At 43.2% G+C, this 24,950-nt stretch overlaps 1 protein-coding gene across 1 annotated transcript in view; it reads left to right on the top strand.

Annotated features, from left to right (window-relative positions):
• MORN1 (MORN repeat containing 1) overlaps positions 1-16,233 on the top strand; it is a 1,183,152-nt gene extending 1,166,919 nt beyond the window's left edge. The window contains exon 14 of the mRNA XM_078640924.1: positions 15,884-16,233. Coding sequence (XP_078497050.1) covers positions 15,884-16,014 — 131 coding nt within the window. The 3' untranslated portion in view covers positions 16,015-16,233. The remainder of the gene's footprint in view (positions 1-15,883) is intronic.
• The last annotated feature ends 8,717 nt before the right edge of the window (positions 16,234-24,950 follow it).

The raw sequence follows: 24,950 nt of genomic DNA, 5'->3' as shown, positions 1-24,950 counted from the left end.
GGGTGGGCCTTACTTTGATCTGTTCGCCACCACCGAGAACACGTAAGGTCATAGCTTCGCGACATTGGAGTTTCTAAGGCTGCTCTCACTCGGATACGCTTTTCGGCTCAAGTGGCGTTCAGGACTCCTGTATGCCTCCCTGCCGGTACCACTACTGCACTAAGTTCTAAAGAAGATTTGGACCAACTGGACCCAAGTCATCCTAGTGACTTCAGATCGGGCTCAGAGAGTGTGGTACCAACATCACCTGAGCTTCAGTATTGCTCCTCCGATCAGGCTCCCCTTCAGGAGAACCTCCTGTCGCTGCAACAGGGCAGAGTGCTGCACCCAAACCTGTGCACTCTTCAACTTCATGCCTGTAGATGGAGCGGTGACAGTTGAGTGTTTGACCCTTCTCCTGATCTGTGATGTTATTGTGGGAGCCAGGCTTCCTTCCACTAAGTCCATCTATACCTGCCAGTGGGAGATGTTTGTGGCGTGGTGTTCTACAGGTCAGGCGGATCTGCTTTCTGCATGTCTGTCAGAGGTTCAGTTATTTGTTCCTACCTTGGCCTGCAAAGCCTTGCCTTGGGTACTGTCACAGGTTATTTTTCAGCCATCTCAGCTTTCCTGCGGTTGCTGGATCAAACCTTACCTCTTTAAGTCATCAGTTGCAACTCATTTCATAAAAGGTTTACTGCATCGTTTTCCTCCTGCCCCATTTGTCATGCCCCAATGGGCTCTAAACCTCCTTTCATGTTTTTAATGTGTACTCCTTTCAAGCCGCTCCATTCTTGTCTTTTATGGCTCCTTACCATCAATACTGCTTTTCTGGTGGCCATTAAAACAGTCAGGAGAGTCAACGAGCTTCAACCTCTGTCCACGAATCCTCTATACACCGCTTTTTTTCCAGATGTGCTGATCCTCACACCACGTGCCTCTTTCCTCCTGAACATGGTCACCCGCATCCATGTTGGACATAGAATCACTCTGTCTGCTTTCTATACCACACCTTGCCCATCCAATGAAGAGGAGAGACTCCATCACCTAGATCCTAAACAAGCTCTTTCCTTTTACATTAATCTGACCAAGCCCCACAGGGTGGATGATCAGCTGTTTATTGGGGTTGCTGAGGATTAGCAGAGCAAGGATGTTCTATAGTGCACCATCTCCCGGTGATTGTGCTTTGTATCAAAATCTGCTACGCACTGGTGAAGAAACAACTGTCTGAGAGTCTGCGTGCCCACTCCATCGGGGCAAAGGCAGCCACTATTGTAATAGTGCGCAGGGTTTCCATCCTGGACATCTGTCAGGCAGCCAGATGAATGTCGCTGCGCATGCTTATCAAGCACTGCTGCCTTGATAGCCAAGTCCAGCTGGATGGGCATTTTGCCCTTTCAGTTCGCAGTCCCACCCCTGGGAGGTATTGCTGTAACTTGTCCATTTCGCACCACAGTGCAGGCTGTGTAGGCTAGACCTATTGATGTGGTGAAGTTGCCAGTATGTAGCACAGTTTGCAACAAGAATGATATTTGTGGAAAAACTAGTGAAACCAGGGCCCCACAATTGCATCAGATGAGGTTCAGACATGCACCTGAGGGGGTTAATGATTATGAGATGTATTGACATCTGCTATGTACCTTCGTTCTTCTAGGACTGTGGGTTACATCGATCTTTCTGTTGAATGTTAATTATAACTTTCTTTAAGAGGATTGTGTGTTTTTAGTACTTGAATGCTTGGCTGTTACTTAGGGGAGGAAGATAGGTTACATCTTGTTCAGTACTGTACAGAAAGTGCGGTTAACGTTCTAGTTCAATGGAATGTTTATTCTAATATTTATTGTTTTCTGGGAGCTTTTGGTCAGTAGGCTGGCAGACTCCCTCCCTGTAACATCGATGCCAATAAACTCCCACCTTACTTGCTCAAGACCTGGTGAGAGGAAGTTTGTGTCAATCTCCAAAATGCAAGATTGGTTATACGTACCATCAAACAAACATCTTTAGGGGATGAAGTAAAAAAAGGTGCTTGATATATTTACGTTGGTTTGCGGTTCGGTATTAGTTGTGGGTTCTCGTTTTGACTATTCAATTGTGCGTTGAGAGATGTGTCAGCACCTATGTTGTATTGTATTGTATTGTATAACAAACTTATATAGCGTGTGCTGTCACCCAAAGGGTATCCTGGCGCTTTGACTCCAAAATCACAACACAAGCAAGGGAGGATCAGACATCTCTAGGAAAGAGATGAGACTTCAGACCCTTTTTAAAATGGGTTAGCTCAATCAGCTTCCTTAAGGAGAGTGGAAGAGCATGGAAGGCATATGTTTGCATGACAGATACTACAGTGCACAAGGCATGTACGTGTAAAATTAGAGATCCAATTGTTTTATCCTGCTAAGATTGTTAACTCCTATGTTGGACCAAAAAGGCCTAATCTGTATCAAGTTGGAAATATTACCACTGTTTAGATCCATGCCATCTAGATTTTTAGTATGTGCGTAACTGCTGGAGGAAACCTCACCTGAATAATGCTGAAAGAAAGAGTAGGAGTTAACTTTGAAACAGATAGGACATGTAACAATTCTGAAAATCCACCCTCTGCCGCTCAGGGTACTATAGTGTAGCCACAAAGACTATTTATTTAAAAGACCAAAAAATTGAAAAGACCTCACAGTACCCTTACTTGGGCATCATGATTGATGAAAGCCTAAATTGGAAGGCTGCTGTTGAGGCCAGGAGACATTTGTTTAAAAGAGCAATTCTAGCACTGATGAACTTTTCAAAAAGACTTGGAAATAGACCATCAGTAGAATTGTTAAAGATTTATGCTGCAAAATGCCAGGCCATCGCTCTCTACGGGGCAGGGATTTGGGGACACACAGCCACTGGTTCATTGCAAAAAGAGGAAAATATTTTCATGAGATTCCTCTTGTCCACGCCAAAAGGCTCTTCTATCTATGCCTCTCATATGGAGTTGGGAATCCCATATGTTGAAGACTTAATAAAAATCCAGCCACTTTTACTTTGGAGGCGCGTCTGGTTGTCAGACAAAAACCTGCTGACCAAAAACATCTTAAAGGACTCCATGGAATTGGATCATGTACATAAAATAGCATGGCTCTCCTATATTAGACACTTCTTTTCGGACCTGGGACTGCAAAAGTATTATTTCACCCCAGAAAAATTAAATGAAATATCTAAGAAGGACCTGAAACAAATTGCGCTGAGCCATCTAGAGTCCTTGAGACTGACTCTGCTGTCAACCAAAAAATCTGTGACCCATGCGAATATGATACAGCATAGCCCGAAAATCCAGCTTTATCTGACTCTAGAATTCACAACATACGATAAGATGCTCCTAACAAGGTTCAGACTGAATCTTTTTTATAGACTAGTGACTTTTCCAGAAAAAAATATTTGGGACTTAAATTTGGCCCCCTGTCCATGTGATGATTTGTCTCAACAGTCAACCATTCATACAATTTTGTTTTGCAAATTTTTTTACACCCATAGAAAAATCTGGCTAATCCCTTTATTGAAATATTGGGGCTATAGACAGTGTCGCCCAGCCATGTTAGCACTACAGATGTTGGAGTCTGAACGTACTTGTTACCACGTACTTAATTTTTTAAAGTGCATTTTGAGACATAGGAATAACCTTTGAAAAAGAGAAGAAGAAACTCAGAAGGTTACTATTGTCTTATTTTTTACTTAATTTTGCACGGAACCTGGTCATATTTTTTAATGTGTGTAATAACTGTTTTTATATAAACACTCATGTATTTTGTATGTTGCGATAACTTTTATGGTTTTGCACTGCTAAAAACCGAATAAAGAAAGATTTATTATTACTATAGTGTTTCATTCCATCATCCATCTGTGATTGGAGCACGTGGAGCTTTGAGTAGACCACGTCTTAGTTCTTGGAGATTGCCGCCATATACAACAGCACCATCGGAGATAGAAAGATGGTCTGAAGAATCGCTAGTGTGAGCCATGCTTAGGTCAAATGAGCAGCATGTCCAAACTCAGTGTTATTCAGAGGTTTTTCACTCAAGGAAGTACGTGGATACGGAAAATAGGTGGAGAGACATTTCTTCTTTTATGTGAAGCGAAGTAAGGACATTTAAGATAGAGTTGGAAGGTGGCCAGAACGCAGATATGTAGGACCTGAAGCTCATGTGTGCTTGGCGAAGGTGATCAGAACAAGGGCAGCAATTTTGCCAGAAAGGAACCATGTACTTAGGGAAGGTAATGACATCATCCCCCAGGTATGAGAAAAGGCCAATCTTGTAGATTTTCACTTGCAGTGGGCAAGCAAGTGAGCTCTGTAGCAGCCGTTAGAATAGGCAAGAATGTTAGGGGAGGGACTTAAATGATCCAACGAAGGATCCTTCAGGACAAATGCACCCAAGTTGAGCACTGCTAAGGAGAAACACTTCACCTGTCTATGTATATATAGCTAGTAAAACAGACATAGGATGTTCTGTATGAAGGTGAAGAAAAGTCAAAAAAAGCAGCGCTCATGAGTCAAATCAGGTGTAATACAAATCTTGGCACAGTCACCCTAGAGATAACCTGTGGGCTCTGGTAAATACATAGAGGAACTTCTCTGACCAACAGCTGAATTCCCCCCCTTCCCTCTATGAGGCAATTAAATAGCATTTGGAGTGGCGGCTGGTAGGTCTGGTGAGGCACCCCATGTCAGATCTCTATTCTTGTAAGAGAAAGTAGAGGATTGTTTGTTGGATGTAGATATTCTCTTCAGGGGAGGAAAGGCTCTTGGCTTATTTGTCTCAGCATGGAGCTTTTGATGGCTTCTGCTTAGCGTGGCCTCAGCACCTAACCGGTTTTGTTTTTGGGATATTTGAGGATATAATTGACTAGAAGAGCAGACAATTGTGGGTTTAGCTATATTAGAGAGTTGGAGGTCTGTTGTAATGGGTCTGGAAAAGTTTTTTTTGTATAACTTAAGCCTGATCCCTGTAATGCTAGGTATGAAGGCCATTGTTAGGTGGGAATGTGAAATAGCCCAAAACACTCCGAAACCGACAAGCTGTTATTTGTGTTATTTTTAGGGGCTTAGCAGATTGAAAAAGCTCTGGGGGTTAGGCCTCATATGGCATATCGAGTGTCCTGTGTTCATTGAATAGATGGTCTTATCAGTGAAGTCTCTGAAAATCTTTTGCTGTGCTGCTGCTCTGCCTGGATTGAGTTTATATTTATACCCATCATGGAATATGTAGCTGGAATCATCACATTTGCGGAACAGATTGAGGAGATAGCTGAAAATATGGTTTTAGCATTGGCCTGTAGCAAGGCTAAACCTTCTCACTGGGAAAAAATCCTGTGCATCTTCAAATATTTAGATCTATCAAAATTGGAGAAGACAATATCTTCTTTTAGCAAAACATTAGTTAATATTACCAACTGAGTTGGAAGGCTGCCGGAAACTAAGAGAAATCTCTTTAGGAGAGCCCTGTATTTGTTTTTTTGTCAAGGATCCAACAAAGGATAAACTTGCTGTGTGGTTTGTTCCAAATTTCTTCAGATCTCCTAAGACACTATGCAGAGAGAGGATTTACTGAGTTTTGCTGTCGAGGCCCTTGATGCATGTCGGTTTGTAGTGCTGGTGGCTCTTTTGAATTTGGTGTTTTAGTGTCAGTGTATTGTTAGGTGAAAGATTTCTTCAGAATTCTCAACAGTTTCAATAAATTGGAAACGTGCCAATGCTTAATTGTTTCTCTGTGCTATTCCACGCATTCTTTTATAAATCTAATCTATTTGTATAATTTATTCAAATTATACATTATGTGCATAGCCTTGAAATGCTCTTTCAAGGATACATATATTCCCCCCTTCTAATTTATCCTTTATCAATATTCTACTCGTATGTATTCAAATCTTGTAAAATATTTAAAAAGATGTCTATCCATATATTTTCACTATTTTCTTCCACACATCCATTTATAATTTGAATCAATTCTGTATACATTTACTGCATTTATACTTTATATATATCCTTGAAATGCTCTTTGCGTATCTCGCCGAATACCATTTTCTTTATAAATCCACTGTTTAATGTATGAAATCAATGTAAAATCTACTATATTGTCTGGCTTTATATTTAAACTTGCTCTCCGAAGATAGATTTGCCATCAATTAGTTTTGTAGAATATTTCACCAAATTATTCTGTAAAATCTGCCTATTTTTTATTTACAAAATTGTACTTTGCACAACCAAATCGTGGTTCCTTGTTTACTCTATTTGACCTTACTCACGTTGTACTGCACTCTGGGGCCAGCACGCGTCCAATCTGCTGTTCATAAGATATGTTCAAATAAAAGAAAATCTAAATTATCCTATCGGCTCCTCTCTATGATTCTCGTTTGCTCCTCTGGTCATTGGTTTTACAAGAGTTCCATGGGGTATAACTGAACCATCATAAACCACTGGTACTATGGTGACTGGGATGGGAGGTTAATTGCCAAAACATTTGCAACTCGGCTCTTAATGTTGCACTTGAGATTGACAAGAATTTTCCATAGGGAAGGAGGCATGTAAAACAAATATTGACCATACTACCTCCTGCTCCCACAGTGTCACTAGGAATTAGATTAGATATGTCTTCCATAGACAGAGTTTTTCTAGAATAGATAGTACCTGAGGGAGTGCATTACTGGCGGTGCACATGGGAGAAGTGTGGCCTCCTCAGAGTGAGGTATAGCTGTGAGCTAAAAGGCACACTGCTATGCACCATTCCTCATGCTCGAGAATGTACTTGGAATGAGTATCAGAGGTGTAACCCTATTCAGAGCTTGTACTGGATCTGTTTCAATAAGAGACACCCTACCACTAGGCTAATATTCACATCTTTCTTCTTGAATGTGTATAGATAGCTGTAGTAGAGGGTCATTGTGTCTGCTTTTGTTTTACTATTTAGCAACCCAAAGTGAGGTTGGCGGCACTAACTTCACAGTCAACAGGACCAGATCCTTGTTTTATGTGTGGGTAAAGTCACTATTCTCAGCTCTGGACAATTTTAAACAAGAGCTAAGTGCTTCCAAAGATAGTGTGGAGGAGACTGAAGCAGAGTATTACTTCTGCCTACCATGGCCTTCAAAGGTTGACACCCATCGAAGGGGTTGGGCTGTCCCCATTGGTGCCTGGAGAACACTGCACTCGAAAAGGGAGAAAAACTAAAACCTGTGTTTCAACAGTGTGCGATTCTTCATGCCCATATGGAGTGCCAGGCTCTTCCTGGTGGTACAGCTGCTTCTCAGTTTAAAGATCTTTGTCTTGAAACGTTAGTCAACCTCCCACAGACCTGCAGATAGATGGTCTTCTGGCCTGGGGCTGACACCCTTTCATACATTTACGTGAACATGTACATTGTCTAAGACAGTAGCCTCAATGCAGAAGAGGCCCATTGTGTTTAATGCAATGAGACCACCATGGGCTAAGAAACTATTGTAATGTAGATGTAAATGTAAATGTCATGGTACTTATAGAGCGCACTGTCACCAGACGGTCATCTTGCGGTGTCGCGTATTCGGCTTCCTGGCGCTGATACTCATACCGCTGTGGAACCCCTCCTGGCTTTCCCTGTGAAGTGTCCACTCCTGGGCACCCCCAGGGTGAAGCCAGGCATCCTTAGCGCTGTTGGGGCCGGTGTGGAGGCTAAGCAAGCTATTGCCCAGAGTTGCAGCGTGGAGCCCGTGATTAGAATAGGCACCAAGGCGAGAATTAACAGGTCCGAGGAAATTGAGGCCGAGTCCCCGCCGAGGCGGGAATCGAACCCTGGTCCCTGGCCAGAACTCTGCATCAGGGTCTGCCGCTCTAACCATTGAGCCACACTCCTCCATTGTGGCCATACCACAAGCCCTGATACTTGCAGCTGAGTTCCTCCAGTGTTGGCTCATGGCTATTGTGCTGTGGGGGATAAGACCAGATCTGCTTTGCATAGACAGTTCGATTTTACAGAGATGTCAAGTTGGGGCACATGAGACTTAAGAGTGTTGTGTAACGAAGCCACCCATGTATATGTGCTTTTAGAGTAGCACATACTGGCAAAGCCTGCATGGTTCACAGCCAGTCCATTGCAGGTTAGGAAAACCAGAAAATTGGAGAGGTTTCACCTGAGTTTGCACGAAAAAAGAGAAACGAACCGCTAAGCACAAGTAAAACAGGTTCTGTTCACACTGATCACATAAAAGTAGGGAGATGATGGTGCATGCCTGCATACGGAGTGTACTGTGCATGCACAGTGACTGGATGCACCGAGTGAAGACGCTTCTGGTCCTTTCCCAAGGTGGCACTCTATTCTAATGTTTGGGTGTGCCATCAATCCATCATGTGGGCATGTGCCATCTAGTGTATGCAGCTGATTACGAGACAGCTTGGGCGTTTAAGTAAAGATGTTTAACATGAAATATCAAGAATTAACCCCCGTGATCATGTGCACACCAGAAAGCATCAATTGTTCACCTCTGAATCATTTTCATTGTATAAAACCGATGTATGCATGCGGGATTCTAAGCAAAGATCAGAAATACAATATAAAGGAAGCGTCGCTTTGAACGTGACTTTTGGTCGGAACACAGCCCTCTCCCAAAAATAGGGTGACCAGATTTTTAAAACCAAAAAAAACGGAATATTTAGCAAAAATAAAAGAAGGACTACAATTTTACATCAACGGAGCATATAGAATGACGGCGCTCATCAAAAGCGAATTACAGAAGGCGCTAAGAACATAAACAAGCTGCAATTTTGAAAGCCAGTATCATGCCTGTTAATTAAATTGCTTTCTTATAACAGCTGCTAACTATCCCTGCTTTGGAAAACATAAAAATGTACCTCACTGTTTTCAGTCGACCGTCTCTAAAAACAAGGGCATGAGCTAAATTTCCCTAAATCTGCCGGGACAGTTGGTGGAAAACCAGTACTGTCCCGACAAATCTGGGACACCTGATCACTCCACCTAAAACCCTACCACAGACATGTTTTCCACTGGTTGGAGCCTATCAGGCAAAGGCTCGATTCACTAAACTGTTTGCGCACCTACATGATGTTTTGATGCACAAGTAGGAGCATTGGCTAGTGCAACCCCAACATTGTCATTCACAAAATGTGGATTTGCCCTCTTAGATGGATATACTCACAGATAAAATAGCAGCAGAATGGTATACAGAGATGTGTGTGCACCCTTCGGGAAGGTGGAAGGGTGTGGGTTTTCCATGGTGGTGACACCTGCAAAAGCAGACAAACACCCAGTGGCGGCCGGTGCATGTAAGTGAGGGGGAGTCTAAAGATGACGGAATAGGGAAAATTCAATAAATTAATCCTATTCCATCGTTTGCCGACTCTTCCCCCCCCCCCCATCCCCCCTCCGCTCCATCGCGATTACCTGCACGGGCCACGACTGACACCCACAAACATTTAAGCTTTTGCGTATTCACAAATGCTGCTAGATTGCCACCTTCAGATTTACTCCAATTCAGGTAGGGAGTAAAGTGATTGTGGAAAATAGGAGGTAGCACTCCCAAAACTGGTTGTGGGTTAAAAGAGGGAGTTTTGGAGAAAAAAAAATCCTGAAAGGGGGGGGGGGGGAAGAAAGCTTTTTTTTTAAGTGTAAATGCACTTACACGTTATATTTCTCCTTTAGGAAATGTGCTTCTATAACATTTCTAAATCCCTAAATGTTATGGTGTATGAGTGCTTTTGAAATTCTTTGTGAATTGCAAGAGAGAACTAGATTTGCTTGGAATCTATAGGTAAACCTGCATGAGCAAATTCCAACGTTCTTTAGGAATGTATCCGTTACAGTGTGAGTAACTGGACTACTCAGGTTCTGATCCCACCTTCAGGGCCTAATTTTGCCCATGGTGAAGGTTGTGAGCACCAGAGCTAATTGCTTGGAGCTGGGACTTATTTTTCATCATCAGACTCTGACCCAGAGGAAGAGAGAGAGAAATAAGAAGGAAGGAAATTATAATAAAACAATGACAGGGGCTGAACGAGGGAATGAAAATAACCAAGGAGAGTAATATAAAAGGACAGGAATTGTAAGGTGAGGAAGAAAGAGGCATTTAGTGGAATGAAGACCTAGGCAGTGCTCCCAAGTACATCTTCTGGCTCCTGCATGTATATATATTTTTTCGAATTAAGCACGACCTTGCTTCCCCACTTCCATACAAATTGTGTGATCTCCAGTGCTTAATTTGAGCCAGTGGTTTCCTGTGCTCGGCACTGGCATTTCATTGTCAACACCGGCGCTTATGGCAGTCTGCCACACGGTGGCGCTGTCTGTCTAATTTAGATATGAGCACCACAGTTGATTATTAATTCAGTGTACATTAAAAAAGACTAATACCTAACACCCAAGCCATTCTTATAGCTTTAGTGGTGTGGAATACTCTGAGTAGTGACTCCTGCAGAAGTGTGATGGTCAGTTGTGTGGGTACAGTCGATGGCAAAGCTGGCAGGGTCAATTGTTGGGGCAAACTGCAGTGGCCTCCTGAGAGTGGCCTGGCACTTATTTTGTTACAAATGAAGCACCAGTGATCTCCCCGTCGCTCCCCATTCTTCGGGACGTCTTACCTGCAAAAACTGGGTATACTTATCCCATTCAACTTATGCTATATACTATATGGTGGCATTCATACTTTTTACATGTGCAATAACAGTTTTGTCAGATTCATACTCGAAGTTGCTTAAATCAAACATTCTGATGAAAAAGCAAAAATTATTTGAGTACAAAAGAGGTGTTTCTGGCACGACAAGCCATTGATAAATCAAAACTAGCTCCCGATTAATGTTTTGTGAATCTTGCCTAGTTGTGGTTACAGGCTCAGGTTTGAGGTGACTTCAGGACATGAGAAGGAACTGAGGTTGGAGAACAGGTTATTCATGTTTGGCGGAAGAAACTTTCATAATGCAAAGATTGTTGGCAGATAAGTCCTCTGTTAAAACAGTTGACAAAGAACTTGCTGAAACTTGGCGCTAGGTTACGTAAACTATGCACTGGGCCACAATTGGGGCAGATGGTTTCATGCACAGTTTATGCAGCTTGTGTGCGAGGATACGGAGTGTATAGATTTTGCTCTAGTCTGTTTTACATAACGGGGGCAAATGTAAAGAAAAGAGATTGTAAAGCAGCAACAAAAGTATTTTGCAAGCTTACTCTGCACCAGTTGTGCTCTGTATTAAGAATAGGAGCAAACTGAAGTTGCCCCAATCTTTCACAAATTTAAAATGAGTGAAAACTATATCTGATCAATCTCTTGATATGTAACCACTGCAGAAATAAAATTAATTCAGTTTTCTCTGCTATTTTGCTATGATACACTGATTGCCCACCTGAAGGGGGTTAAAGACATCAGTGCCCCAAAACTGAAAAACGAACAGGTGGTGGCATTAATGTTTGCTGACGATACTCTTCTATTGTCAAAATCACCGATGGGTATTCAACATGCCCTTGATAGCTTTGCCAATTTTTGTCATAAAAGGGGATTCGAGATAAATACACAAAAGACCAAGTTTATGGTCTGCAATCCACCAAAGACCAGATGTCCCAATCCCTCTCTGAATGGCATAGCTTTGGATAGGGTTACTGTACTTGAATACTTGGTTATTACTCTTACTGATAGAATGCACCTGGCTCCACAACTTGGTAAGACTCGCACAGACTACAGGTGGCATTTTAAAACTCCATAGGGGATCCACCTTCAAGCCAGTTGCTCCCATTATAGAAATATATAAAGCTCAAGCTCGGGGAGCAATTTTATATGGGGCGGAACTATGGGCCACCGTCCGGTAGAAGGTATCCGTAAGACTGAAAATTTATTTTTAAGATCACTGCTGGCTCTTCGAACTAGCACTCCCCTCACCCCCATGAGAATGGATATGGGTATTAGACCAATAGAAGAATACATTTCTCTACGGCCTTTAACCTATTGGCGTAGACTCTGGGTAACCCCTGAACTGGCGCATTTTAGATCCGAAACTGAAGAACTCTTCGGCCTCCCAGGGTCTGAGAAATTGCCCTGGTTCGCCTTTATAAAAAAGAAAAGTGTGAGACTGGGTATATCAGGTTTTTGGACTAATCCTGCTCTAGTTTGTGCCCAGCTGTCCCTTGCTGATTTGCTCAATCTGTATCGCACGAATAGAATTATGGCTACTCTTAACAATTCTTCTTTGGCTTCACTTACTGTTCAGTTTTTTGATAGGAAAGATGAATATAAAGTTGAGCCATTTCTCGATGAGATCCTACCTACTGTAGCAAGAAAACTATATCTGCAGTTTAGATATGGCACACTTCCGCTCAGGGCCTTCACCCACAAATGGACACCCAGTAAGACAGTAGAATGTCCGGCCTGCGGGGCTAAGGAAGAGACTGAGTCCCATGTTATCTTCTTTACGACAACGTTGGCTTGTCCAACTTTGTAGAAATATGGGGTTTAGATATTTCAAAGAGGCCCTCAGAATACTCAAGTGTAACACCTCTAGCCCTGTTGTATTCGCAGTCTCGCGCTTCATTGACGATATGTGGCGAAGGAGAAGATAATTTTTATAATACATTTTTTTATCTATCTCTATCTCTCAGAAACAAAACATGAACTGCAAACCTGTGCTTTTTAATGTTAAATACTTTTTAATGTTTTTAATATTTTTATATATTGCATGCCATTTGGTCTGTGTGCCATTTTTAAGTGTTGTAAATATTTGTAATGATGTTGATTGCATACATGTATCTTTTATAGTCTACAACCGAAATAATAACTGACTGGCTATGATACAAAACTTTTTATGCCATATAGCCTGAATACGCAAATCTCAGGTGGAAGCAGGAATTAAGTTGGAAGGAGGTCTTTGCTCGTCTAGAAGAAGGATTTGATTCTGGTAAAATGAGGGAAAAGGAAAATTTGACTCATGCAGAAGGAGGATTTGATTCAGGGAGAAGGAGAACTTGTCACAGGAAGAAGAAGAACATGACTAAGGCCAAAGGAGAGCTGGTATCATGCAGAAGCAGACCTTGACTGAGTTGGAAGGAAAATGTGAGTCGTGCAGGAAAACTTGGCTGAGGTGAAAGGAAATCTTGTATCAGGCAGAGAGAGAACTTGACTGAGGCTGAAGGAGAACTTGTCTGAGTTAGAAGGAATACTTGACTGAGTTGGAAGGAGACCTTGACTGGGCTGGAAGGAGAATTTGACTTAACCAGGCGGGGAACATGATTCCCCAGAAGGCAAACATGACTAAGGTGGGAGAAATAAACGTAGACAGAAGACTAACTTGACTCATCCTGAAAGAGAACTTGAATCATGCTGAAGGAGAACTTGACTGAGGCAGAAGGCGAACTTGACTTAGGTGGGAGAAATTGATTTAGGCAGAAGAGAAACTTTACTCATGTTGAAGGAGAATGTGGCTGAGGCAAAAGGAGAACTTGACTGAGAACTTGGTTGAGGCAGATGTACAACTGGACTGAGGAGAAAGCGGAATTTGACTCAGAGAGAAGGAGAATTTGACTAAAGTAGTGTAAGAAATTGACTTCTTTGGAAGTATAACTTGACTGAGTTCAATCCATAACACCCTCTGTAATTGCTTTCAGAGGCCTATGCACCACTGTCTGATATCAAAGTTAGTTATATCTTGGTTTGAACGTTGTAACATCCAATCAGACAGGCTTATTTGGTTGTCCCACAGTCATAATTCCTACGGAGAGGTCGTGGGTTTTCTGCCCATGCCACTTTCCTCTCGAATACTCTTCCATCTTGAATCAAGGCACTTTAAAACGTTTAAGATGTGTTAGCTTTGGTGCCGAGTGACAATTGAGCTTATGGAGCGTGCTCCATAAATCCTTAATATATAACGTAGGACTCTGATTGGACCAAATCCAAAATGACTGACTCTACCCAGCACTCTCCCCCGCCCCCAGTGACAGCCTTTGCCTCTGCACTTTGGATCTGCACTACTTGAAAACAGACAATTAGAACAATAGCTAATTAGCTCAGCCAGCCCCCTTTGTTAGGGATGTCACCTCTGTGAAGCCTTCTTTATGAGCCAAGCCTGGAAACGCCAACCCGCACAAAACCCACTTATTTCATGCAGCTGAACAAAAAATATATAATCACCAGGGAGCCCAAGGCCCCTTTAGAGATATAAATAGAGAGCATAACCCCAGCAGGATTGTATGAAGGGGCAGCGGGAGGGGGGTTGTCGTGTGCAGACTCCTCATTTTAGTCTCTTTAAAAGCCCTTACCACGGTGTCCGCCGCTAGTCACTGTGCGGTCTAAACGTAATGTATATACTCATTTGTACTATTACTATATTGTTATCATATTTCTCTTAATATATGTAAATAAACATTCAGTTCATTTTTAGTTAACAAGACTGATTAGAATCATTTCCAATACTCTTTGTTGTCATTATTTTAGCTGTGGTCCTTGGTTTATTTATTAATGACAGTACATTTTTATTAATATACCACCCTTCAAACTTGCATACATTCCTATATGTAACTGTCAGGTCTAAAGGAAATGGATGTTGGCACTAGAAGGCTTGTGAGGGGAGGTCTGTGTCTTTGGGTGAGTACTTGGGTAACCTTCAAGCGTCAAGCTGAATAAGCGCTCTTCTACTTGAAGCAACCATTGAGTAAAGCTGGTTACAAACCATGCACTATCTCTCCAGGAAGATGTGCCTCTGCTGTTTGTTTTTAGTAGCACGACTGTGTACAATGTATTATATACTAGCTCCTATAATTGCAAGATTGGGTGCACAACTAACTGCTACGGACAAAGATCAATTTTTAGGTATAGCCTAGCAGCAGCTTTAACTGTCTCGCTAGCCTCATGCTGTGTGTCTGTGTGTGTGAGCACTTTCAGTCAACTTTCTTCATCCACTGGTTCACTGTTCATGTTCTAGTCACATTTTGCTTCTGCCCCCACAAGATGGGGCGGTGGTGCATCCCACTGCTTCCATTGCTTGTCTCGAACTGTGAGTGACCCCGTTTAGACTCATCACATGTGCACAGTTTCCCAATAAAGGAGTGCACTTTATTTAGAGGGCTGCTGAGTCAGAATTCTTTATATTTTTTGTTCCCAAATTTCTTTTGCTTATTTGCAAAAAAATGTATATTTTCGGAGGCCCTACATTTGGTCTCTTCCAGTCCTGGTTTACCCACATTATCACTCTCTCTCACCGGGATTATGATGTCGGTTTCCGACAGGCTTTCCATGTCGGCCTTTCCGAAATGGAAAGGCTGTCGGAAAGCGACACTGGGGGCCCCTAGCAGGGTTCCTTCCCCACTGGCCCTCCACATCTGTGTCCCCCTGAAAATCCCTGCACTGTATGGCACACGGTGCAAGGATGTTCACAAACTCCCATTTCTCAATGGTTTCCTCCCTCCGCACAAGCTCCCACTGAGAAATGGGAGTTTCCGACCTATAATAATTTGGTGTTCGGAACCGCCGACCTATGGTTAGGCGGTTCCTTCACCGAAAAATGTTTAGCATAACTTAATATTAACTAATTTATTAGTAAAAAGCCATTTGTTTACAAATTGATTTTGAAGATAATTCAAAAATATAGATGTGAATTAAATGTAATGCATTCAAATAATTGAAAGTAAAATAAGTCATATTACTTTAATACAACAATTATTTGAATAATTCATTTTAATGTAAACTTTCAAAATTTTCAGGAGAATTCATTTTAAAATGCATCATTAAATATATACACTGTTAAAATGTGTATATATGTGCATGTCTAATCATCACAAGAACATATTATTAGAAATACATATATCTGTGTAATGTGTATATATTTATATGTGGCTGGAGGGGGCGTTACACCCCCAAAATTACACTCCAGGGCACATTTACTCCTATTTGCTATTCTTTCTTTCAGGTGACTACGTCATCATGGTTCAAGAGGTAACGACGCCGCCTTTTCTGGGTCAGACGCTGCCCCCTGCGTTCAAGCTGCTGAGGATTTTACCAGATGGGACGAAAAGTAAAAGCAGCACCGTGAGGCATTGAAAGTGCCCATCATGTGACGAGAAGGATCCAACCTGCACGTGCAAGAGTCCGCGATCACGAGCTTCGCTGTCTGAACAATGCAATCTTCTCACGTCTTAAGTAAATCATAGCAGGTTCTAGTAGCTTTATAAAATAGACCATTTTATGCTTAGAAGAAAAGTTACCTCCACAGTTTTGTACCTTTGTTACATTTCTAAATAAATCTAAATAAGGTAGTCACGTGGTTTTCAGGTGTGGTTTTTCATTCATTTAATGCCTTGACTGCAACTTATCGTTGGCTTTTACTTCAACTTCTCATTGGCGTTTACAGCTCTTTCTTTTAACAGTATCTTTACATTATATTTGCAGGACCAACTTGCGGAAGTTCTTCTGGACAACAAAGACACACATCTCATCTTTGTTCACTCTCAAATGAGGGTGCAAGATGCTGACCTTGGAGGGCGATGCTATTCATAATAAATGGAGGTTAAAACATTTTATGGTGGTGAGAAAGGTTTTCAGGTTTGGTGACCCCATCCAGTGGCGTCACTAGGGGGGTGCGGACCGCACCGGGTGACACCATCACATGGGGTGACGCTGTGACACCAAAATGCAAAATAATGGGACCCCTGCCCCGCTGACCAGCCTGCACGGGGGGAGCCCGGAGCCCAGGCAGGGATGCAGGTAGGGAGTGCGGAGGAAGGGTACAGGGGGGTGCGGAGGTCAGGGCACAAGGGAGTGCGAAGGTAGGGGCACAGGGGAGCAGTGACATCACGCGGGGGGGCGGGTGGACCGCCACACCGGGTGACACCATCACATGGGGTGACACGTGACACAAATGCAAAATACTAAATGGCCTGTATGGGGGAGCCCGGAGCCCAGGCAGGGACGCAGGTAGGGAGTGCATGGCCAGGGTACAGGGGGGTGCAGTGGTCAGAGCACAAGTGAGTGCAAAGGTAGGGGCACAGGGGAGACGAAGGTAGGGGTACAGGGGACTGCGGCGGTAGGTGCAGAACGAAGCTCTCTCTCAAGCACTTTGTGCCGTTGCACTGCCCGATCTCTCCTCTTTTATTGTTTGCAGCACTGGCGTCACTAGGGGGATGCGGGGGTGCGGACCGCACTGGATGACACCAACCCTAGTGATGCCGCTGACCCCATCCATGACAATAGGTGACCCCCAGACAGTACATCTGCTTCTTTGGAGGGCGAAATTGAGTTGAAGGAAGGTGACAAACTCTGAATGAGGATGAGTTCAGAAATACGCAATTATGAAAAAGTAGAGAATATCAAAAAGGCCTAGAACGGCAACGGGGATTGATCGTAGCGTGAGAGGGGGCCTAGGTGGCATATAGAGATTTATAAACCTCCCAAACAAAGGCAGAGTGTGAGACTGTGTAGTCTTTATGACAGCAGTGTCGAACATATTTCCAGAAGGGCTGAATTCAACCAGATTTTCAGGACAGCCTCTTGGACATCTCTGCTCCAGCTTCCTGCAACTCCTAGCCGAAATAGCCTCACACAGCTGCTTTATAAACTAGGTCTATGAAAGTATTGTGACTGCAGTATTTGTGCACCAAGTATATTGAAAGTCGCATTTCCGTTGAGACAATTCGACAGCCTAGCCACTGCCTTTGAAGCCATTTCCTGGGTTGGGAGAGTCGTTCCACGCCTCATTCCTTGTGACATGACAAAAGAGTGGAAGTGGCCACAACAAACACCACAGGTGGTACCTGCACATACTCACCTGTCCTGGTCCACAAATTATGCAACAAATGTTTGACCAAAAACTGGATGATCTTTTATGTTGGGTATTATCGTGAATTTGCATTCTCCGTTCGTAAACTGGATAAATGGGCCATCAAGTGGCCACTTTATTTCTTCTTTTGTGAGGCAATAGAAGGCTTTTTCTTTAGCATTTATGTTTTGTATCATACTGGTATCCTACCTTGTGGCCACTTCAAAGCACTGCACAATGGTGTTAACAGTATGCAAAGGATTTCTTTCAGAAGCTGTGTGTGGATAGGGGTGATGGAATCCAGTTGCTGGTGTTCTATTGGTCTCGAATTATGCTCTGAACATATTTTTTGTTACAACTATCTTTGGTTACCTTCTAACCCCTTGGCTGTGGGGGTAATTCCCCCACTGTGCTGGGTGGGAGGGGGGCGCGCACAGCGCCCGCATGCTCATGACGAGCTCAGCTCGTCATGAGGCACGGCGCTCCTGTGCTCATGACGAGCTGAGCTCGTCACAGGTGCACGGGCTCCCGAGGAACGCTCAGTACAGCAGGGGAATTCTCCCCGCACCTGAGCGTTCCACGGCTCATGACGTGCTGAGCTCGTCATGAGCACCGGAGCACCGTGCCTCATGACGAGCCCAGCTCGTCATGAGCATGGAAAAGGCTAGAGCTTTCCATAATCGTGGTCTCCTTGCTTTGGAAGATCCACTTTCTGTTTGTGTCATTTGTTAAATGTTCTGGTTAAACCTTATCGGAGAGTTGTATGCTATGGCCATGACACTATAGGAAAGGGACCCCACGCGATAAGGAAAGCAAATCCGTTGACAATATAGTTTTCTTTCTCCTGAGCTGTCATCTCATTAACCCCCCTACCCCAGCTCGACTCTTTACAATGGCAGCACCACAGCGTGCATCCTCTAACCCTCCACTGCCTTCCCGCCAAAGTCTGAGCTAAACTTTAGAACGCACCCAGTGCACTATGCATAGAGAAGGAGGGTCGGATTAGGTCAGAAAATTGGCCAGGGCACCAAAATAAAAGTGGCCCCATTTCTGAATTAGATAGCTGAAAAAGTAGCCAATGTTTTCAAATTATGGCAGTTTTGGAAGACTGCATGCATTTGAGTTTGCTGCAGGCAATGCTCGTTTTAATATCACGGAAATCCACAGTAAGAACTAGCCCAGTAGACCATAAAAAAGGCCCAGAAGCAGCCAAAAACTGGCTCTCACACTGACCTATCAGACCGGCTCATTGGGTACTGCCCTATAGGCCACTCTGACCCTGTGGAGAAGTAAGTCTTTTAGCAGTTAAACCAACATGATCAAATTCAGTTGAGATCTTGCTTGTTCTGACCTGCTGCTGAAGCCTTTATAGGAGGTTAATGATCTTTAATATGGTTTGTGCAGAAATTATAACAAAAAATGTAGGGCAACCTTTAAGGCTGAAGCATCTGACTATACGTGCAACCCCTGTGGGGAAGTCTATCTTAATAAAGCATCATCAGTGAAAAGGAGTTTCGATACAGGGGAACCATGATCACCAGGCCCAGAATCCAAAAAGTAAGACTTCATATCTTTACTAAACAAGCTATACACAGTGGGAGCCGTGACACATCCCTGCCTAACCTTGTGATTTACACCCTGCGTCTGCATTAATAAGGGCATTATTTCTCACGAGCCAACAACTGAGTTGACAGTTTTTCCAAGGATTCCAAATGGTATGTTAATGACTTAGATAAGGATACTTAGTCAAACTTTCCTCAGGCCATTTTTAGCCAGTCAGCCAGCACAAGCTGTTGGAAGCAAAAAACATATTGTGGGTTTACCACACACTATCAGTGGGCTTTACAGCCGGCCCAAAGCATTAAAACAATTCATTACATAACACATCAAGAATACATAGTTAAAAATATAATACAGTTTTAATGAAGCTAATTTCAGGGGTTTTCCATCATTTTGCGCACTCGTGTTATCAGTCTCAAAAAATGCTAGTGCGAAAGATTAGTTCATCTGAATCCAGGGAAACCATCAATAGATAAGACTCCCCCAACGAGAGGGGTCTACATTTCCTAAAATATGGGGTTAAAAACCAGTTCATATATTTTAAATAAAATTTACAGAAGATTAGGAAGTGCAAATCATCCTGTGTGCTAACACCATCACAAGGACATGGGTTATAATCTGTGCCATGTTGATAGCCCAGAGGGAAGGCCAACAGATATTTCACAGAACCCGCTCTTAGGTGAAACAAGAGTGATCTCTCCCAGTTGGTCATAGGTAGGGTAAGATAATGCGGGAGTGGTTGCCTACATAGTTCGTTCCCCATGTATTTTACAACAGTTGATTTTGATGATTCTCTTCCCATTCCTTCGGAATTATAAAGTGCGTACAGTGCTTGTTTAACCTCGATTTTATCCTTTGGCTTGATCGGATAGATACATTAAAATAGGTGTTGGCAAAGCCAATACATCTTGCCTTTGAGAGCTATTGCTTTGTAGCCAAGTGTAGATGTTTTCTAATGTGGCTAAAACTAATTTTAAAAGGCACTATGATGCAGTCAGGGCTAATGCAACTTTCTTTTAAGTGTATTAACACTGGATGCATCATGGTCCTTTTTTATTATTATTATATTTAGCCATTCTGCATAGCAGCCACAATGCTACAAGGCATGGATACAAATCCATGCCAAAGTCGGCTATGCCCATGCTGTACAGCATGAACAAAAGGCAATGGCAGAGCCAATAGTCTCAAAGATGAGACCCATTGGCTTTGCCAATGCTTATTAGGTATCGGCACAACACCCCTGTGATCCTGAGCAAATCAGCTATCTCCCCATATGTGAAAAAGAAAAAATGTATGACATTTGGCAAAAAATGTTATCACATAAATAAAGTGATTGTGCCTATGTCTTGGTGAAATACATTTGGAAGTAGTTAACATCTGTTGTCACAATAAAAGCAGATAACTGTTGTCATAATAAACAACGATTTCCAAGCAGAAAAGGGCTCTTTTGAAGTGTGTGGCATAGTAAAACATAGCTACAAATAGTAAGAAGTTCAACAAGAAAGGCATGGAAGAAGAAAAAATAAAAGTAGTAACTCAATCATAGCACAATCAGCGGAAGTACAGCAATCAAGATGAAGCAATCAGTACTTGGTCCATGCTCCAGCCGAGAGAAAAGGAAATGAAGCCAGCATGGGCTGGTCAATTAGAAGACAGCAAATAAGAGTGACAATGAAGCCAATGAATGCTAAGCATTAGGCAGACAGCAAGCCGCTTGTAAACAATATCTTTCGCAAGTGAGAGCGCATGCAGCTCATGCGCTGACAGAGGCGCGATCTAACAATAGTGCATGGGTGGCGACTCAGGTAGCGAGCATATGTCATTACAAATGCAATGCTTATGAAATGATGCTTCCAACGTGTAGTCCACGTCAACCCATATTTTTAAATGTTGTCTGTTGCTGCACAATTGGCATAAAATACTTTTTTGCTGATTCTGCAAAATTAGTAAACAGCATTAGCAAAGCCAATAGGTCCACGAGGCAAGACCTATTGACTTTGCTAATGTTTTTGCAGAATGAACCATAAATGCTCACTTCCATGATTCGGGAATAGGCCCACATTGTCCTACTGCAATTGCTAAAAGCATTAAGCCATGGGAGATGTGAGTGGTAATAGATAATTTATGTGGTACCGAGAGTACACAGCAATTTTTATTTTTTTAATGTTTTCAATACCTTTTTTTAATTACACATTATACTACACAGACTCTCAATTAGAACCTTGAACTTCTGGTTGTCTAGTTAGCATTTCAGCCACTACACTATATCTAAGTTTTGAGAAATTCTTCTAAAGGCACCCCATGTTTTATGATGCTGTATGAGGCTAAGATCCGTTTATCTTCATTAGAACTGATTATACACTGATTACCTCTCATGAGTATCCCGATTAGCCATTGCCATTAGCCATTGCTGTTATCATCTGTTTTGTGGATACTCCTATTCTGCTGACACCCCATTTGCCTCACCCACACAACCTTTTGTGCTTATCTGATGAGATATCCTGGGGAACAGGGATCACTCACAAGATAACACTGAATGTCAGTCACCCTGTCTCTCCCTTCACGGTCGGACGACGAGTTTCAGGTACATCATAAATCAATTAAATCATGAATGGTTCTGTTTCTCAGTTTTGTTGAGTATTAAGCCATCAGTGCTCTGTACGTATTTGCTGCAGTATATTCCTCTGAAATGTGACTTTGTACATTTTCTTTTCCATTGAGCAGTAGATCAAAACAAAGGCCTGGGATCCTGAGGCATCCATTACAACAGCCTATTAGAGGACACTGGAACACTCGAGTCTGGGAGCCTGGCAAATCGAGCTTGGGAGTCTGGAACATAAAGACCAAAAGCCGCACCAGGCCCAATCTGGAACTCTCACCCCAATTGCCTGGGGACCTGAGGACAGCAGACTTGCACCCTTCACCCATTCTAAGATCTCAAAGAAACAACCTGATGGTTCACAAAGAGCTGAAGGCAAAGTCTTCTAAAACAAATCTTCAACTAAGCATCCAGCTTAAACTCATCTTCTCTGCACTTGAGCCAAATGCACATTATTATGATTATTATTATTTTGTACTTGTATAGCGCACTTATTACCCCTACAGGGGTCTTAAGGAGCTGTACGCATACCGCTGTGGAACGTTTCCTGGCTTTCCCTGTGGAGTGCCCACTCCTGGGCACCCCCAAGGTGAAGCCAGGCATCCTAGCGTTGTTGGGGCCGTTGTGGAGATTAAGCAAGCTATTGCCCAGAGTTGCAGAGTGGGACCCATGGTTAGAGTAGGCACCGAGGCGAGAATTATCGAGTCCGCGGACATTGAGCCCAAGACCCTGCCACATCGGGAATTGAACCCTGGTCCCGGGCCTGACCTCTGCTTCAGGGTCTGCCGCTTCTAACCAGTGAGCCACACTTCTTGTGTGGCAATGCACTATGTAAAGAGGGCGAGGATGTGGTCTAACAGCCAGGGCGGTTGAATTCAAATCTACTGAACCGGGTTCAAGTCCTGGCAATGATGCTCGACATATTGTGATTCTGGCAAATCACTTAATCTCCCTGTGCCTAACAAAAAGGAATGTCCTTGTGTAATGCAACTGCTCATGTAAAGCACTCTGATACCTTCGGGTCAAGTTTGCGCTATATAAAATTCCGAATAGAAAAAAAAGTCTGCTGAAACATGTTCTGCATTTTACTGAACCATCCTTTCGTGCTTTGATGATGGGGCAAATAGGGTACAGTTGTGTTTGGGTGCTCCCTCCAAATGTTCTGCTATGTTGGGTTTCCACCCAATCGCAGGATAAGCTATGGTGCCGGCAAACTTTCCCTCCAGACGCTTCCCGGCGCTCCTCTGAAATATGGTCAATTGATGCATTATGTAAAATATACAACGTTTCAAGTTGGCATATTTTGTCTTTTATTGCCGGTGATAAATCCCGAAGTCGAGGAAGAGAGGGAGTTATGGTGCCATTTAGCTGCCTGACGTAAAATTCCAGCCCTGTAATGAAAGTCAAAAATGGCCGCGCACCGTCATAAAAATGAAACAGATGTCCATAAAAGAGTCCTCATATTTTTTAAGTCTTCGGCTTCCTTTTTAGTTTTCACCACCTTTCATTTCCCCCCCCATCTTGCTCCACGCGCTCTTTTGTCCATTCCCCCCTATATAATACTGCAGAAGTTGGCTGGCCTGCGGTATGAATACAAAGGACGCGCTGTTAATCAGCGAGCAGGCAAAGGAGCTCTGGCACCGCCTTGGCCGCCAGCCAGACTAATCCATCCCAGATACGGGAGGCGGAAGAGCGATCAGCCCAGGCGAGGACGCACCGCCGGGGGAAGGTTTGCCGCGGATGGGATGTACAGCGCAGGCTGCCAACTAATGAAGATAATCCCGTTGTTTGCGGGCACCAGATGATCGCCTGCTGATGCCGGCTTCCCCCGAGCCTTGCGCCAAAACAAGCACCTTTGTCTTAGGCGGCGAGAACAATAAGTCACAGGTGGGCCCTGCTCCAAGGTTTGCTGTCAGAAGACTCCAGAAGGCAACTCGCAGTCACATTAATGTTAAGCTTACGTCCAGGCCAGCAGTACGGTGTGTCTGATTTAGAAAAACAAACACAACTGCCCAAGTTTTCTACCTATGATATGACATTAGAATGAGTGAGATATGGCCTAATGGCCAGAGCTTCTGACTTTGGGAGACCAGATTCGAGTTGCGTCATCGGCTCACCAACCTGTGATGCTGGAAAAATCACTTAATCTATTTATGACTAAAAAAAAAAAATCTGACCTTGTGTAATGTAATCTGGTGCTCCTGTCAAGTGCTCCAACCCTTGGGCTGAGATTGCGCTATATAAACACCTGCAAAAAAAAAAAAAAGACTATGAAGACTGTCTTCTTTGCCTGCTCATACCCCCCTCCCTGAATCTCACTCCTTGCCTGCTTTTTCCCTTACGTATATGTCCTTTTTGTTTGTCTCGACCTTACATGTACCTATGTTTGCCAAGCTCTAATAACTGTGTAATCTTTGTAACGATGTAACCTGCAACTATGGTCTGATACTCATGTAAAGCGCTCTGATACCTCCGAGTCTAGCCAGTGCTATATAAAACCTTTAAAATAAAAAATACTTCTTAGATGTTATGCTTTAAATGGGCCGGTACTCACTAGTACTATTACTAAGTACCGATTTTTATTTTTTATTTTCTCCCCTTGAGTACCAGTACTTTTCCTCAGACAAGAAGAGTACTGATACTCATAGGGGCCAGCCTATGGCACAGGTGGTGTTCCTCTCATCTCTTACCTGGCAGCACTTTCCACACGTCCCGAACTGATGCACAGTGGAAGCCTGGGCTGAGCCGGCACAAGAGCGCCAGAACAGCAGCTCTTGTCACGGGGGCACAGCAATCCGCATGTGCTATTACATGTCATCAGAGCAGGAGTGTGGTGACGACAGGGTGTTTCGTGTACCCTTTGATCTTGCACAGTGGGGGTTGAGAGGTTACTATAAAACATAATGGGCAGGGGCCTCGTTCACATTCTTCAAGTAGTTCAGCTTTTTATCAGCCCCCTTGTTTTAAATGACTGAAAATCTTTGCTCATCAGCAATTTAAATGAAACATTTTTACTTGAATGTAAATCCCTGCCCGCTCCACCAATGTTATGATTAACCTCAA

This window comes from Lissotriton helveticus, chromosome 5_1 (assembly GCF_964261635.1).
Source record: "Lissotriton helveticus chromosome 5_1, aLisHel1.1, whole genome shotgun sequence".
NCBI classification, from domain to species: domain Eukaryota; kingdom Metazoa; phylum Chordata; class Amphibia; order Caudata; family Salamandridae; genus Lissotriton; species Lissotriton helveticus.
Note: the sequence above shows the minus strand (reverse complement) of the source record. Positions and strands in the feature narration are given on the sequence as shown.